Source organism: Thunnus thynnus, chromosome 1, assembly GCF_963924715.1.
Source record: "Thunnus thynnus chromosome 1, fThuThy2.1, whole genome shotgun sequence".
In the NCBI taxonomy this organism is placed as follows: domain Eukaryota; kingdom Metazoa; phylum Chordata; class Actinopteri; order Scombriformes; family Scombridae; genus Thunnus; species Thunnus thynnus.
The window spans coordinates 19,003,291-19,020,987 of record NC_089517.1 but is presented as its reverse complement, the minus strand read 5'-3'; the positions used below and the strand labels follow the sequence as shown (position 1 = coordinate 19,020,987).

Below are 17,697 nucleotides of genomic sequence, written 5' to 3'. Positions count from 1 at the left end.
ATTTCATACAAAAAATGTCTGTACACTTGTAACAGTCACTTATTCAAAAGTGGAGGTTAATTATTAAGATGTACTGTATTTGTATTTGTGGTAAAAGATGATTCAGTACTCATTCTTGAAATCACCACTTTGAATTCTGATAAAGCCTTACATTTGTTTCACATCCCCATCACATATTCAGTAGAAACAAGCCCCCATCCTTCACTTCCACAACCTAAAGTTTAGGTCAGGTAGGAGGACCAAAATAGATAACAGATATGTTTGTGTTTTTCACTGTGGCTGTCACAAAGTGTAGTCGTTGATGTCCATTTTTATTTGTTGCTCTTCCATGTGGAAGTGCGGAGGAATCTTGTTGTCCTTAATTCTCGTACACGTCACAGGTTACTGGGTTGTTTTTTTTTGTTTTTTTTTATTTAGCATGTATTTTGTTTTGGAACTTATTAAGTCATCCACATGTACCACAATATGTGCTGCACTCAGCAGTAGTCATTGTCACTTATCTACCAATACCTTGGCTATATTCTTAATGGTTTACTTTGCAAAGCCAACTGCAAGATCTCTGTTTAATATAAGACACTTCACAGGAATTGTGAAACTCTGTAGTTATTACACAGCTTTGACCTAACTTTAATCTTGTCTAGAAAGTACAGGGTGATGACAAACTGTCAGGCTATGATTAACCCAGTAGTTCAAGCAGGCATGTTCATACATGAAAGACTGGATCATTCTTCATCAGAAGTCATCGATTGTTATTGCTATAATCCCATAAGCGTCACACAGTTGACCCCGCCGCTGTACTCGCTTCAGTTTCGACAGATTCCATAACAGAAATGGGAGAATTTATTGGCTTAAGCTTGTTTTGATACTACTCAAGTGGTTTTCATATCAATTTTACCGCTAGGATCTACTATTAAACTGTGCCGGGAAAATCCATGGACTTTCCTTGGATTCTGAAAGGGAATTTCTCTACTCTTGAGTGTATTTCACAGCAGATTTTTAGCTGAACTATGATTTAACTCCTTTATGCTTGGGAGATATGGTGTTCATTAACCTACTTTGGACATAACTGAGACAGAACAATGTCCATTTCATGTTTCGGACTTCCATGCCAACCGTGAACATCACACAGGCGCTTCAGGTTTTGCGGTTGAGAGAGCAGGATGAATTAATCTGATAGTGGATTGATTTAAGAGTAGGAATGTCAAATTCTCCAAAGGGTCTTTTTTTATTTGCCTCTTTAAGCATTTCTGTTTTCAAGTTGCATGTGGTGAACTGGCCGTATGTTTTTAATTTATGCTGTGTTTTGAAATAAACCCAAGTATTCGCCCTAAAGTGAACAAATCTTCCCGAGGGATGTGGGGGAAATGGGGGGTTCTGCTGAGTTGTCTTATGAGTTTGATGGGCTGTGCGTGGCTAAAAAAAATGACTCTTTATATTTGTGCTATAAATAAACTCCATGCTAGCTTTTTTCTCTGGTGTAACATTTCCTACACATATGGCATTTATGAAGCTTGAAAAGCTGTGTACAGTACAGTTTTCAATTTTGCTAGATGACTCTTCCTGTCCTGCCTGACTAGACATTTTTTTTTATTACTGTGGTCCAGTTCATCATGGCCATCTAAAAATATCTATCTCTAAAATGAACCATGTGTGCCTGGTATTGCATAATAGATCAGCAAAGGGAAACCAGGAGTGTTGGTGACAGCAGGGAAGCTGAGATGAGAAATGAGAGTAGAGGGGAGATGCCACCTTAGGGTAGCTGAGTGATGGAGCTTAACTTTGGCATAGTGAATTAACTCACTGCAACTGCTAGAGAGTGTTTGGATAACAGGTCTATTACAGTCATTTTGTTGACAAGTTTGTTTCTTGTATTCATCACGTTGACCTTGAGCAAAGGAGATGGGTGAGGAGGGGTGGAGAGGGATGGGGGGGGGTGCAAGCACATGCATGTTTGTGTGCCAAACTGCTCGGCTTCAGCAGCCGTCTCTGGTTGTTTTGTTCACGCTCATCCTGCAGACCTGATAAAGCAGGAGTGCAGGGCAGGCAGCACGCCACTGACCTTCTCAACCCCGGCCAGTCCCTCTCTGGCCCTTGACACCTCGCACTTCACTTTCCGTCATTGTGTTGTCTTCCTGGCATGTGGCTTTTCCAAATGAATGAGGAAAGAACAAGGTAGAAGGAAGAGCATGATGGAAGTACACGATGTAACGCACATCTGTTGCTAAATTTTCCTGAGCATATTGGCTGTTACTTTACATTCAGGTGCAGTTTACAGTTCACCAATACAGATGATAATCTCTTGGTTTTTTTTTTCCAATCAAACATCTTTCCCTTTCGGTGACACTCTTTTTAACATTTGAGATTGTTGGAGCAGCAAGATGTTGATGTTTTTCTTTCATGCAGTTTAAAGTTCCCCCTCCACTCAAAAATGTGTTTTGGATATTGTTATTTAACTTGGATGTATGAGCTTCACTGTGCAGAATGATGTAATAGTAAGAGTTTGACACTTGAGGATTGTTTTCATATTCATCTGCTGAAGAGGGAAAGTTTCTCTGCGCTCACTTTCAATCTGAGTTTAAGGCGTGTACATACTATGAGCAGGATTTGAGACATCACAACTAGTTTTGCAGCCGATTGTGGTCCAGTATGAAACTCTACAAGTGTGATGTTGTAGATAGTAGATAATTAAACTTTTTTGTGTCAGAGACAAATTATCATTCAAAGCATAGTCTTTTTATGTTGTAAAACATACATGTAGGGGGGCTTCTTGATAATGCACAGATGAGAGGAGACAGTTCAGTCTGCACACATTTTATTGCTGTGCTGAGAAAACATGGAGGAACTTTGGTGCTTGATTTCCTTTGGGTTTGTAACTCAACCAAATTCTGAAATAAGTCCCTCTCTGAAAGGATTTGCGGGATTTAGCTCATTTGTGGTAACGGGAACTCTTTAAAGGGTTTATGACCCTTCGAAGTCTGTTTGTATTTCTCCATGTACAGGAATCTCAAATGTTAGGCTCATAATGAAAACACAGTAAACCTGTTTCCAGTCATATTTCAGCTGCACTATATCAGAAAAAGACAAAGCCACAAGATACCATTCTGTGTGTCTCTTTGTCCTGAGTCATCCTTAGAAATGGCTGCTGCCCCAGTTATATCTGGCCTGGGCCGGCCTGACCAGGCAGTAGTGTCTCGTCACTGTATAAGAATGCAGCCCTGTCCTAATCAGGCAAAGCCTCTGAGTGTTGGGGTGTTTTGTCTTTTTCTTTTTTTTTTATTGGTGCTGCTCCTCGAGCACGCTGTTGTGACGATGCTTAGCAGGTCAGGCTGCAGATCCTGTGTCAGTGACTGAGTAGGTGAATAGTGCAGTTGGGTGGGAGTCAGTCATGCCATGCTGCAGCACATGATGTGATGCAGAGGGTTTAGCTGGAGGGCAGCAATTTACTCGGCTTTGACATCAATACAGCAAGTGTGTCCCAGAGTTCCTTTGTCACTTGACTAAGGTCTAATTTGGGAATAGGAGATGTCCTTTCTCTCTGCTGTGTGTGTGTGTGTGTGTGTGTGTGTGTGTGTGTGTTTGTGCTGTATAAAGGCTATATTTCCTACGTGTTGACCTTTGCACCTGTTGCACTGCAGTGGATTTCTGTGTCATGCTATAGCTTATTGTACAGTACAGCTTGTGTCTGATACTGTCAGTCAGTGCTTTCGCTAGTTATTCTCTCAGCTTTGCTGCTGAGTGGCAGTTCAGTATCATTCACTTACAGAGACTTGCACAAAGAAAATAGACCCGAAAAGCTTAAAAGAACTGACATACTGGCTTTTTTCTGTAGGTATTAATGTTTTGCAGAATGACCTTTTGACCATTTTAATATTTTCATCTTTATCTTTATCTTTGTTTCCCCTCTCTGTCATTCATACAGCGTCCTTCATCCTGATCTTAGATTTCAAATCTCTAGCATCACTTCTTAATCCCCTCTGCCTACTAGGACAAGTCTCAGATGTGGTGGCATCTGTGTTTGACTGAATTGCAAGTGACATCATTTTTCAAGTTGGATGTTTAAATACATAATTAGCATAGGCATATTTTCTCTCTCTTTACACTCAGTTGTGCGTAGTTAAATTTAAAATTATAAACAACTTTTGCAGAAAGCTCTGCAGCCCTATGGGTGATTCCCTGCTTTTAATATAATAGTTGCAGTGAAGCAGCACAGAATCTAAAATCAAAACATTCAACCTGGTCCAAATAGTTTATTCACAAACAACAAACACCATATGAGAATACCTTCATGTGGGACGCACACTCAGTTGTTTTAAACATTAAAACTCATAATTAGAGTCATAAGCAGGTAATATTGCGTGAAAATATGTTTAAAGCCTCAGCAATGTACTACATGATTAAATAAAGATGCTGTTGGAAGATAAATGGAATCAGCATTTTACTTGACTTTTATTCATTTCATTGAATTTGGTCCCTTTTGTAAAATCCTTACTGGATCCAACTACAACATTCATCTTTTGGTTAGACAGTTGTAAGTATGTAAAATTATGTCAGTAGTCTGTCTGGATGCAACGGTCCCTGAATAAAGTGAAGTTTACTAAACACCGAACTCCCCAAAGTGTCTTTGAACCTGCTCCAGCTCTCAAGTGTCTCTCTGCAGACCTACAGGCGAGATAACAGCTTAAAGGAAACACTGATTTAATATCAGGGAAGTCACTTAATCTTCTCACTTCTCGCTCCTCCACATGCTCTCTGTGTGTCGCTCTGCCTCACAGCTCACACACACACACACACACACACAGGATGTTACATCTCCTGTGATCTTGTTAGGTATGTGGTCCCAAAGGTGTTTATCTCTTTTTTGACAACAATGAATGGCATAGTTGGAATAGTTTAGAACAGGATCACAGTTATCTGCACTTGTCCTTGAGTCCTGTCTGAGTGTGTATGCGCGCACACACAAACACACACACACACACACACACACACACACTCACCGCACCACAATGCAGGTTTAACAGATTTCCTGCAAGCTATTGTATCTGCTGGAGGATGGTGGCATCCTGGTCCAAACCTCCAGGTTGAACAAGCCAAAGCCCCCCTCCCTCCTTTTCCTCTCTTAATTTCCATTCCTCTCCCTACCACTCTCCTTCTCTTCTTCAAGTCTCTCCCTCTCTACTCCTCATCTTTTTCTGCCTCGAGACACGCTACAATACCAGTATATTTGTCTTCGGCTGATACACAGATCCATCTCCAGTATCCGTCAATCCATCTGTTTGGCCCTCACCCACCCCTCCTTTACCCAATCTCCTCTTTCTTCCTCCATGTGATCTGCTTCGTAACCCCTGAGGAGCAGTCTAAACACCGTTTCAGAGCCAGGCCAGTTGGGCCTCCAGCAAAAACAGAAAGACCAGACACAAACACTTGACTCTCTGACCAAATGCCCGCCTGCCTCCCATAATATTTCCCTCTTCTTTCTCTCCCTGCCACTCTTCATTTTCAGAGTCTGCCTTTCAAAAAATAAAATAATTTAATGATTATTTATTTGTTGAAGACATTAGATATTATCAAATATTCATGTGGAATGAACTTTTTTTTTTTGTCAGTTGTGTCTGACACTGTGTCTATGTTCATCTGTAATATCAGTTTACTGAAAACACTGTATCAGAAAAAGCTTGTGTTTTTCCACACTTACCAGATGTTTTGTGTCAGGATTGGTTATGACTCACGCTGTTGCTTTGGGACTTAAAATTTGTTTGAGATGCTTTTTATTATGGTAACAGTCTTTCTGAGTTTCGGTGCCCACAGTTTACTAAAAATGGCTCAGGTTTTATAAAATTGTTGATTTGTGTGATTCCTAACACCTCGGTAAACAAGTCAAGTATTTGGAAATAGTCATATAGGCTATTCCAGGAAAAATTTGTAAGTGCTTGACGTCGTAATATTCGTAATGAGTCTGGATTAAATAGAGACAGAGTGCAACACGTCATAGTCTGAAAACTACGCCTACTGTAGGGGAAAACAATCAACCCCATAGTAGGAAAACATTGACTGTATATAAATATGAACAACATGACAGTTCCCCAGAAGTGAAGCCAAAACATCTCGAAGTCCCTCCTCCTTTCATGTTAGCGGATGGGACATGAGTCAAACTAAAAAATCAAAGTACACGTCAAATACATTTTTCCCAAACATAGTTTCTTTAATTTAAGGTCATTCTAATCACATCAATGTTTTTCCAAGTGCTCATTTTTCTGATAAATTTTCTTTTAATTAGTTATTTGACGATATAAAAACATCATGATTGACAGCTGTGACAGCCGCTCTCAAGCCGGACTCTGCTGTGCAGACATCACAAATGACATCACATAAGCAAGATGGGAAGGAGATGTTTTGGCTTCGCTTTTGCATAGCAGTTGGAAGTGGAGGCACGGTGTCCATATTTATATACAGTCAGTGTATGCAACCAACAGCTGAAATGCTAACAAAATGCCTGTAGTTAGCGAAAAACATTAAATGTCAGCATGTCAAAGGATTATTTTAGCATCCTACGTCTACCAGAGAGTAAAAGGTATATTGACAAACTCAATATTGTTGGTCTATCTCAGTGTCCCTTCTCCTTACTTTGCTTGCTTGCAAACATAATTCTTCATAGTTTTCTGATTTATCCACATTCCACTATAACAAGTTGCATACTGTCAAAATGCTTTAGTTTAACTTGCAGAAATATAAAACTGACATTTGGATATTTGACTTAGCAGTGACAAAATGCTTGCTGTACATGTAGGCATACTGAGTGTCAAGATCCCACAGTTTTCCCATTCTTCCCGCTAATGTCTCACATCTTATTGACTGTATCCACTTTTGTCTTCCTAAAGGTTCAGTTTTTCAGTCCGGCAGTTTATAAATATTTTACTCTGGGTTCTTTACCTTGTTGGCAGTGCATCCCACCACAAAGCAGCTTTTAGCCATTTTTCTGTTGTTTGCTAGTAGATGTAAGGTACGTTCACGCAATACAAAGTCAATGGAGAGCAATAAATTGTTTTTCCCTTCAGGGTGGGCGGGACTTAATTGCTTAATTTGTGATCACAGGAATATGAAATTTTTGTTTATCAGTCTGAGTTTCAACCTCAATTTCATCTACTGTGCTAAACTGTAATCATCTGGTATGTTGTTCATTCCTAGTTTGTCTTTAACGTTGTCTGTTGAATTCAGTATTTTTCCATTAATCTTATTTGTTAAGATGTTTCCTTTTATGATCAGACAGTTAATGAGCGAAAGCAGTTTGTCCTTTTCAAGGAAAAATAAATACTGAACATGCCACTTCCCGACTCAGATGAGCAAACGCAGTTGCTGTACTGAAACAGGACATCCTGTCTGTACTCTCCATGGGGGTATTACGAATAGACGGGCTAATATGCTGATGCCCTGTCCGTTTACGGGTTACGGGTACCAGCGGAAAATCACAGTGGACATAATAACCACATAGCTCTTAAAAATTTTAAATCAACAAACACTGAAAAGTTCATTTCATGATTCAACTTAAAGCAACAGATGCATGTGTCCTCTCATATATGATGCTTCAAAATGGTTTCTTGTTGCTGCTGTAACACTGTGTATGTATGACCATGCTGTGTGGATTTTTCTCTCTGATATTCTCATTTAATGGTATTTTATTGAATACTTTTGCAGTTCTGCCAGCCTGGAGGTTGGAGGCTGTACAGGGAGAGGAAAGCACCCACCTTCTTCACTGTTGTGCTGACAGATATCGATTCAGACAGACACTACTGCTCCTGCCTCACTTTCTATGAGGCAGAGGTCAATTTGCAGGTAAGATTGCACTCACACACTTACTCACACACACGCACACACACACACACAGTCAATGCTTGGCCAAGCTGAGGGATCCTGCTAAACATGTCCCTTACTATCTTTGTGTGAGTGAGTTTTAAGCACTTAGCTGTGCTGTTTTATTCATGCTGTCATTGATTTATTTACTTTCTCTAACTAATATATCACTTTGAGGGTCACAGGGAGATGTAGCTTATCCCAGAATTCACTGGGGTGAAGGTCTAAATCCATCACAGACAATCACAGTCATAACTAAAGACACTTTAAGGGGCAGCAGTTTTAGGACTGTGGGAGTAAATAGGAGCACTAAATGGAGCCCATAAGAATAGAGGAAGGAACGTGTGACCTGCCCACATAACTGTGAGTCATCAGTGCTAGCCACTGAGCCGCCACACTAGCCTCATTAATCCTGATGTAGAGGACTCTGTATCTCCTCCTCATAAGGGCTGGTTATAAGATGGCCACAATGATAATGATGAGTTTTGTCAACCTTCATAATGATCGCGAGGTCACATTCAGCCTTGTGTTTCTCTCTCATGACTCTCGGAAGCCTTCAGGGATGTATTGGTTGGGCAACGGGATGTTTCTCATTTTCTGTTTTCCATTTTAGCCTTATTGTTTTGTTTTTTAAAGTTCTTTGGCACATTTGTAACTTTCAGGAATGTCTGTCGCGTGCGTGATGTCTTCCAGAATTTGAGGCATTAGCAGAAAACAAAAGCCTGCTTGGATCCAGCCTAATAAATAGTGTACTGGATGAGAGGTGCTGATACAAAAGAGAGGATGGACCTGTGCACCTCTTCAGCACTCTTTCATTTGGTTTACCCATGCGTACAAGATTGTGTTAGATTACAGATTAGTAGTCGCAGCATTAATGTGCAAAACCCCATAAATTACTTATTACAATAGATTTGTTTGGATGCGATCATTTTTATACTTATGAATGATCTCGTTAATGTCTCTCACTGCCAAGAGCCCACAGAATACCAGGCTAATTGTTTCACTGTGTTTGCCTTTGTAAGAGGCCTTAAATGACTCCTGTCCCTCTGCCCACTGTGATTTCACATCCTTTCGCATGTGGAAGGCAGTCGTCAATCACATTCCAGTTAGAGCAGCAAAACGAGTTTGAGTTGAATCTGAAAAGCAGCCGTGTATGAGAAATGGATGAGGAGTCACTTTAGTGGAATGCTCAGAGTCAACACTGTAGTGGCGCATCCTCCTCCTTTACTTTACAATTTAAGCTTGTTGTGTGAATCAGACTGTAATTATACAAACATTCTTCTGTTTGCATAACTGGTCACATTTTTCCGCAGTGCTTCAAAAGCATCAGAGGAGGACGGATATAGAGAAAATTGCCACATCAAAGACAGTAAATAACCAAAAATATCCCTGTTGTTGACTGTTATGGGGTCTTTTCAGAAGAGCCTAGTGACAGACTGAATCTCATTGCTTGTCACTGGTTGCACAGTATTGAAACCTTATTCCTCATTGGTCTGTTTTTTATACTCACCCATCAGCTCTGTGGAGAGAATACAAATTGTCATTAACAACAGATTTAGACTTGATTATGGGTTCTAATTTTTAACTGTGTCTTTGTTTACTGTTGTCTAGGGACTGCCAAGGCTATCAGCGAAGGCCAGAAACTTTGTTTTTCACACGTACTACATTTAATGTTTATATCAGGTTCGCAAAGGACGAAATCAAGTCACAGAGAAACTACTTTTGCAGAAGAAGTTCAACCTGATATATTTAACAGGCATGATAGAAAGGGACTAATACATTTCACTTCACTCATTTTGTGACTTTGGAGGAGTGTAAACATTTGAAATATTTTGCAGCCAGTGACTAAAACATAATCAAATCCCATCTGCACAGGGTCTCAAATTTCTCACTTGATCTCAAAATGTTGACTTAAATCAGAATTCCTTCTTCAGTGTCAAGTTCCCACTTCATCAATTAAATTCAATTATTCACAAGATTATTGACCAGGTTGTATAAGTTCCACTGATTAAAACAAACTATGCCTCCAGTAAGGCATCCACACCAGAAGCGGGAAGTTATGCAAAATAAAGTCAGTGCAACCAGTCAGAGAGTGTAGGTTATGACTATTTGAGTAAAACATTAATATCTGACTTTGAAATTTGACATTGAAATTTACACTGTGGATAGGTGCCAATTGTAACCTTCGCAACACAAGCTATCAGTGAGGTTGTGCTATGCATACTTATAAAACAAAACATGATGCGGACATTAATATATCAGGAAGAGATTCAATCTGTTATACATACACTTGTGTTCGTTTTTTGTTTATTTAGTTTACTTTAAAGCTATTTAAGTTATACTCCTATCTAGAGCAGCTTATAATAACTGAGATGTTTATATATTCTAAAAATACATTTTATCAGGAAACACGGATGCTTATATGTATAGTGAATGAGTATATTGGGCGCTCTAACCACAATACCACCTCACTGTTTATGTCAGCCTCACATTCATAATGAGATTAGGCTATATTTGGCCTCGTCCAGACATCACGTTACTGCAAAACAAACAGACATTCCTGGGTTCAGTGTATGGCACTGAAGACCTTTTTGAAAACGTGAGGGTGTTTTAACAATCTTTATTCTCTAAACTGACATCCTTATCTACCCAACTGGATTCCAGAGAGAATCCAGACAGGCGGCAGAAGAATGTATTTTGACTAATAATTGAACCAAATCCTAAGAATAATGGTGAAATGTTACCCCCATCTGAATGGGATATTTTGATCCCATACTCCTCGGTCCCAAGATACTGAAGCACTTACGGCATGTTTTCACTGCCTGGAGAAATATACTAGATTGTGATAAGGGCTTTAGTTAGGAATGAGCACTGAGGGGTTGGTTTATCAGTGTCCTGATGGACGATCCACAATAGAGACAATTAGATCTAGACTGACACTGTTTCTTGCACAACACATTTGTTGTGACTTTGGGGACACGTAGATATCAAATGGCAAAAATGACAAGACAGTGAGTTGTGTAGTCATGCCTGGCCTTTAACGCCTCATATGTAGCAGTTTTCCTGCAGTAATTGTACTTTTCTAGGTCATTATTTCCTTCTGGTAATGTTTTTTTTGCCTACTATTACAAGCATTAGAATACTAATAAGCCAAACAATTGGATACTTATAATATGTTCTGTTGGGGTCTTTTTTGGACATACACTCTGCACATAAAGTACATTATGTGTGCAATATTCAATAAATTCAATGTATAAGTGGTTTAAGATTAAGGATATTGTTTTAATGGCTAATTGGAAATAATAATAATAATAATCTGCTAATCAAAATATTTACTAAACATTGTGGAGTTGTTAGCATCTTTGGCATCATCACTGGTATCTGTTTTGCATTTGCTGTGTTAGTACAGTATGTGACTCTTGGAGGGAATCAACATTAATCCCTTAAACTTATTTTGGCTCCACTCTAAGGAAATCCACTCATCTTTGTGGGCGAGAGCTTTTATTAACTCGATCGTAATTTTAGAATATGTGTTGTGTTCTTTCAGTGGCTCCAGTGGGATGAGCAACTATGTTAAATGGGGAGCGATTGGAGAAGGGGATAATTAACAGCCCAAACTTCCATAAATCTGTATCTCCTCTCTGGGGATAGAAGAGTATTTTTAAGATTTTTTTATGGTCAGAATCTATGACTTTGTCTAACGCAATTAGTTTGAGTCTTTTTTTGTTTGGTAGGAGTAATTAAGCACATTTCCAAGTGTCTTTTACGATGCCATCAATAAACTAAACTAACTAAATTTCAGCATACATTACTTAGTATTATACATTACCACATCAGTTGTTTTTCTGTGGAAAACATGTTGGACACGTACTATAAAACGTGATGAGGTTAAGGCGCACAGTGAATTTACAGGCTAAACCGGGAGCTCAGCGGTGCTGGCATGCTCTGCACTACAGTTCACGGGCTGTAGGCTATGGCACTTTCTTGAACCCTCCAACTGAAATAGCTTCTTTTTTTCAATATTTCAGGGATCAAAGAGTATTGAGGCTGATGGAGATGAAGATGAAGAGGCAGAGGAGGATGGACTGATCCAGCCAGCTCAAGTGTTTGCACCAAAAAGTCTCATTCTCGTGTCCAGGCTGGATTATCCTGAAATATTCCGGGTAATAAGACACCATATGATTAAATCTTCATTAAAAAATATTTTTCTGTCTCGTTTAGAAGAAATACTCCGATTTTTTTTTTCTCAAATCAGTGCTTTCATCTTGCATTTCGGAGATGATGCTAATCTACTTTGCGCTGTCTGCCGAGTTTGGTTAACCATAAGCACGCATTTCAGTAAAGTAAATGAGACATAGAGGCATAAACACTTCTGATCTTTTCATCGCTGACTGGTAAGTTAATGCTGCAGACTCGCTGTCAGTCATCCCAACAGGGCACACTTTTAGAATAAATTGTATTATCGAATCTGAATGTCACAGATGAATCAAACATTGAAATATTGATGAACTTTACCAGTTTGTGATTTCAGGAAGCACTTGGTGAATAATCATACTACTCTCTCGCACCCTGCATGGCAGCCTCTGCCATCAGTGTATGAATGTGTGTCTGAATGGATGAATTTTGGCATGTGTTGTGAAGCACCTTGAGTGGTCGGTACACTAGAAAAGCACTATATAAAAACAGTCCATCTCTGAAAATGTTGTTTGTTGCATAAAACAATATATATATCCTGTATTCTGTCACATATTCATGAACTAGTGTGGTCAGTGACACATAAGCTGCAATATTGATGATTACAATATATGAAGTTTGTGTCTGTGTATAATGTCTAAGTTGTATTTCACTTGTTGTCCTACCAGGGATGCTTGGGTCTGATCTACACTGTGTACATCGACAGCCTGACTTTCCCTTTAGAGGGTCTGGTGGCCAATCTCTTTGTATTCCAGGTTCCTGTTGCTGGTGGATCCCAGGTAAGTCTTAACTAAGGCAAAGCATGCTCAAACTACCACAGTCTCTTACAGATCCGCTTTGCTGCTGGAAAAGGTTAAGGTCAATCTATTTCTCCTGTGAAGTGATGGCTGGATGGTGCAGCTACAGGAATGCCTTGTTCAGATGGTGCCAGAGATTGTTGAACAGCCACAGGCCATAATTTTCTAATGCATATCCTTATTTTTTTTCCATAGTGTCACTCTGAGCTAAATACCTCAGTCTATAGTGGGGCAAAAGAGAGCAGACTTATTAAACTGTGTTTATAGCTGTTTAGAGGAATACATATAAAAAAAACGTCATTTGGTGGCCAAATGTCAGAAGGTAATACTATGAATGCAGTGAAATAGGCAATAGATTACTAACGTGCAATAGATTACTAACGTGGCAAAATGTGTCTCAGTCACGTTGGAAAATAATTGTACACCTTTACCACTGCCACTGTGGAAAAATCCTCATCACTGGTAAAAATTAAGAATTTGTTTTAAACGATTGTTTATGTGCTGTAAGAGGAAAGAATCTGGTATGTTCCCTGTTCCCCAGCAGGACGCCACTTAAAATCCCAACTCCTAAAGTTTGCCTTTAGGCAGAACCTCAGCAGTGGGACAGACAGGTTTGTCAAAATAGCACCTAGTTAAACATACAGGTATTTCAGGAATTGTATGAATGGAGATCTTTGATTTTTCACTTGACTGGAGGACTTTTATTTTCTACATCTTAAAAGCCACTACCAGGCTTCCACTTTTCAGTCCTCAGTACCCTATAATATTTCTGTTTAATGGATTCTGTGAAATTGCTGGAGCCGTGTGCTGTACCAGTTATATTTTGGTGAACATGTAATTGAGGTTTTCTTTTCTCTATGACAAGCAAGCCTATTCAAATGGCTAATTCAGCCCTGCAGCTGCGGTGTTTGTGTCACACTGAGCACCATGTGTCTTCTTCATTTAATGCAGCCACAGTACACTCTGCTATAAATCTGAATGGATGAGTGTCATTTGCAGAGCTGCTTTGCCCTGTAGGCACAGTGGCCGTTAGGGTTTTTCCATGACTGTTTTCTGACCTTTGCTGCTTTTGTTTTTCTTTACAGAAGCTGTTTAGCCTGGGAGCAGGAGACAGGCAACTCATCCAGACGCCCCTGAACGACACATTGCCCGTCACATGCAAGAGTGTTGCTCTGCTCTTCCAGCAGCTGGGTGGGTCCAGGCACTTTGATAATTGCTAATTAGTAATCATGATACGGGAAGTTCTGTATTGAGTCAGAACGTGACCTGTTACTGACTGTATTAGTGCCTCGCCATGGTGTTGTATCATTTATTTGTAATTGGTATGACCCTGTTTATTGCATGAACAATAGCTTCCTGCTGCAGGTTGTCACGTCTACACAACACCCCTTTTAAGTTTTAAGACATTTTGAGTGCTGTGTCTGACAGCAAACACTCAAAAGAACATTTCTCTTAATCATATTACTGCCGTCATTTTCTTAGTTGATTCAATTAAGCAGCTTAATGAGTGTGACATATTTTACATTCATGCAGTCTTGATCCTTATCAGATTTTTAGAGGCTCCATTCTACTTTGAAAATCACATGGTGCTAAACTAGAGTGCTGTAGGACTTTAACAATCAGGAGACTTTTGCAACAAGCCATTAAGAACTTGGATTAATTCTACACTGAATGTGTCTGAAGCAAGATTATGTGGTTTTCGCTTTGTCCCATCAGTGTTTCTGTAATTTTGTCTGGGCTACAACAACCACATGATGAAGATTTGATGCACTTTGCTGGTTTCAAGTTGCAGTGTTTGCACAATATGTTCGTACTGTAAACTATTTGAACAGGCAATTCGTGCTTTGTTAGAGATACAACGTTCCTGATTCACCATGACTCATATATGGAGCAATTCAACGGTGTTTAGAAAGTGCGTCTATCATTTCCCTCAGCCTTTGAAAATGACAGTTTGGCATGATCGGCTATTGCGCGTTATATTTTTAGACTTTCTGGTCATTTTAAAGGAATTAGACTCCTTTTTTAACCCTGTGAGCTGCGAGTGAAACTCAATCTGGTTCACCTGAAATTTGAGTTGAATGTGAATGAATGTTGTAATAGAAGATTGGCCTTCATCTAGCCTCGTTTGATTAGAAGGATGTGCTTCAAATCAGAGTGCATTAACACCATTCTCTGTTTGAACAGAGTGTACATGGGGGGTACTTACACGATACACATGTAATCAGGGTCATGTGGAAGGCATCTATTTGTAGCCAATCTGCATACACAAAACAAAGCAATCTTTACATAATACCCAACCATGATGTGTCAGTCAGCATAAGTCAGTTCTCATTAGTCAGTACAGAACAAGAAATGCTTTTCAGGATGTGTTGGAAAGTTACTGAATATGTGTCATTGTTCTCAATGCCTGGCAATTATCTTGTCTAGTAAAAGTCATGTCAAGTCATGTTGTAAGAGGTGAAAAGTTTTGTTTAAGTCTTGCCTTAGTTACAATCAGGTCATCTGAGGTCAGTGTTACATGACAGTCTGGTTAATTTTGTTTATTAATAATTGCAGTTAAACTGACGTGTGATATGATGCTGTATGTGTCCAAGCCTTCTGAAAAAACAGATTTGTGTTTTTGTATAGATATACTGCTTGCACTGCTGTAAAAACTACTGTAAATGGTGCAGTCTGATGACCTTCACCCTCTACTGTATTTCTTTCCACAAGTTTCTAACTAATTGATGAGAGGTTTGGGCTTTTCCTGCTTGCTCAGCAGAACATGATCATCATTAATGGACTAGTTTGATATTTTAGTTAATATGATAAATGTTCACTTTCGTTGTGAGAGTTAGATGAGATGATGCATATTATACAGAAATCTGAAGCTACATACAGCCAGCAGATGGTTAACTTGACTTAGCATAAAGGCTGGATGCAGGGGGAAACAGCAAGCTCTAAAACCACAGCCTGTCGTTTTCACACGTTTGTTTTTGTACTGATTAAATAAACCAGATATTAGTGAGCTTTAGAGGTGCTGGCAGGCACCAAACTTTTACGTTTGAACAGAGCCAGGCGAGCTGTTTTCCCCCTCTTCCAGTCTTGGATAAGCTAAGCCCTGTCTCCTGGCTGTAGCTTTATATTTATCGTACAGACATGAGAGTGGTATTGATCTTTTCTTCTACCTCTAAGCAAGAAAACGAAATGCTGAAACTATCCCTTTAACAGTGTCATTGTATTCGTCCGCCCACTTATGATCAGTGCTAATGTTTTGAACTCACAACTATGGACATTTAATGGTGCAGTCTATCTTCTGACCATACAAAGAAAGAAGTGCAGTCATCTGTCTGTTGTCATCCTCCTGCTATTGTAGCAACAAGTAACAGATTGTTAATAACTGGCTGAGTCCTTAATCCCACTTTGATTGGCTATTCATATGATATTTTTTTTTACTGTGTAGAAAGATCAATGAGAGTCAGAGCATACTGAGTAAAAGTGACTGACAGAGTTGGCAGAGTTTATCATTTTTCCACCCTTAATAACTGATTCTTCTGCATGCTGACAGGAAGGCAAATGTCTGCGGGCCGCTGATCAGCTACACGTAAGCCAAGAACAAGTGTATCGTTTCCACTATTAGGTCGTCCTCTTGCCCATATAAGGAATGGCGAGTAACTGGCAGGTCGGCACATCAGTTTGTGTGCACAGGTCACCCGAGTCATCAGAGAGGAATGTGTGTTAAACATGTCACACTGCACAGGAAGTACATCCCCCACCGGGGCAAGATAAAAACCAGCCATCAACAGCCCTGCGGTTTGTTGTTTGTTGCCTTTGTCTCTTCTGTTGTCTAGAGCTGTTGCTGACACTTTTTATTTAGGGCTCGGAAATGTGGCACTGTTTCATAAGATAAGTAAACACCTGAGCCTGAGGTGTGATTATGTAAGTGTAGTTTCAACAGCCTTGGGGAGATGATAAAGGCTCACTAATTTGCAGTTCTTTTGATAGAAAAAGGTCCAACTAAAATAGCGTTTCATTGCATTTGGACCTAAACCTTTAGTTTCCTGTTTATCACTCAAGTGCTCCACTCAGGCAGCCAAACAGCCAGACTCAGCGCCCCCAGTGGCACGGATATGTCTGCCAGTGTTCCTCTCTCTTTATCACTCCAATGTGTGATGAATTGGTCTGTCAGTTGCTTGATAGGAAACAATAACAGGAACTGTAAACTTAGAATTCTTCCTGATTGTCACATCGGTATTTGTAATATTATTTATACTGTATGAGAGCGTGTAATTTCCTTTGTTTTTCCAAGATGAGTTTTCCCATAGGTTTATATTCAGTGTTTAACATAAACTGTCCCATTTGGTTATGGAAATGTTTTTTTATTATGTTGTCATCATGAGCCAGCTGGTTACATGGCTTAAAATAGCTGTGCACAACTTTCAGATTTGTATTGTATTTCAGTATTGGCATCTGTTGAGATCGACTCGTCAGTTCTTTCCTATTAAGATTAAACCCTGTTGAACGCAAACTAAATACATCTGAACAATGTTGCACGAGTAAAAGTAATTTTTCATGAATTTACCTAAATGCATAAATGCGTTCTTTTCACAGTTCATTTTTTAAATATTGCTCAAGTCCAGGTTCAGCTCAATATGTTCTGTATATGCCCGGTGCCATGGAAACAGAAAGGCAGTGCAATCGCCCACCAAAGCCACATAGAGACATAAGTCACTCTGGTAGCTTAACCAGTAAACGTTGAGACTGCAGTAGCCTGCGCAGATAAAAATTCCTTTAAAATAAAAGTCTCAGGCTTCTTCCTCACCAAAGAACGAACACAACTCAGGCTTTTGGGTGCTTTAGGCAGCAGTCTCACACATTTCAT

General features: G+C 39.6%; 1 protein-coding gene across 6 annotated transcripts in view; it reads left to right on the top strand.

The window, feature by feature from the left end:
* sbf2 (SET binding factor 2) overlaps positions 1-17,697 on the top strand; it is a 123,424-nt gene that overhangs the window by 47,529 nt on the left and 58,198 nt on the right. For all 6 annotated transcript variants that reach the window (XM_067588632.1, XM_067588633.1, XM_067588631.1 and 3 more), the window contains 4 exons: positions 7,690-7,827; positions 11,874-12,008; positions 12,708-12,818; positions 13,922-14,027. In XM_067588632.1, the coding sequence (XP_067444733.1) occupies positions 7,690-7,827; positions 11,874-12,008; positions 12,708-12,818; positions 13,922-14,027 (490 nt within the window). The remainder of the gene's footprint in view (positions 1-7,689; positions 7,828-11,873; positions 12,009-12,707; positions 12,819-13,921; positions 14,028-17,697) is intronic.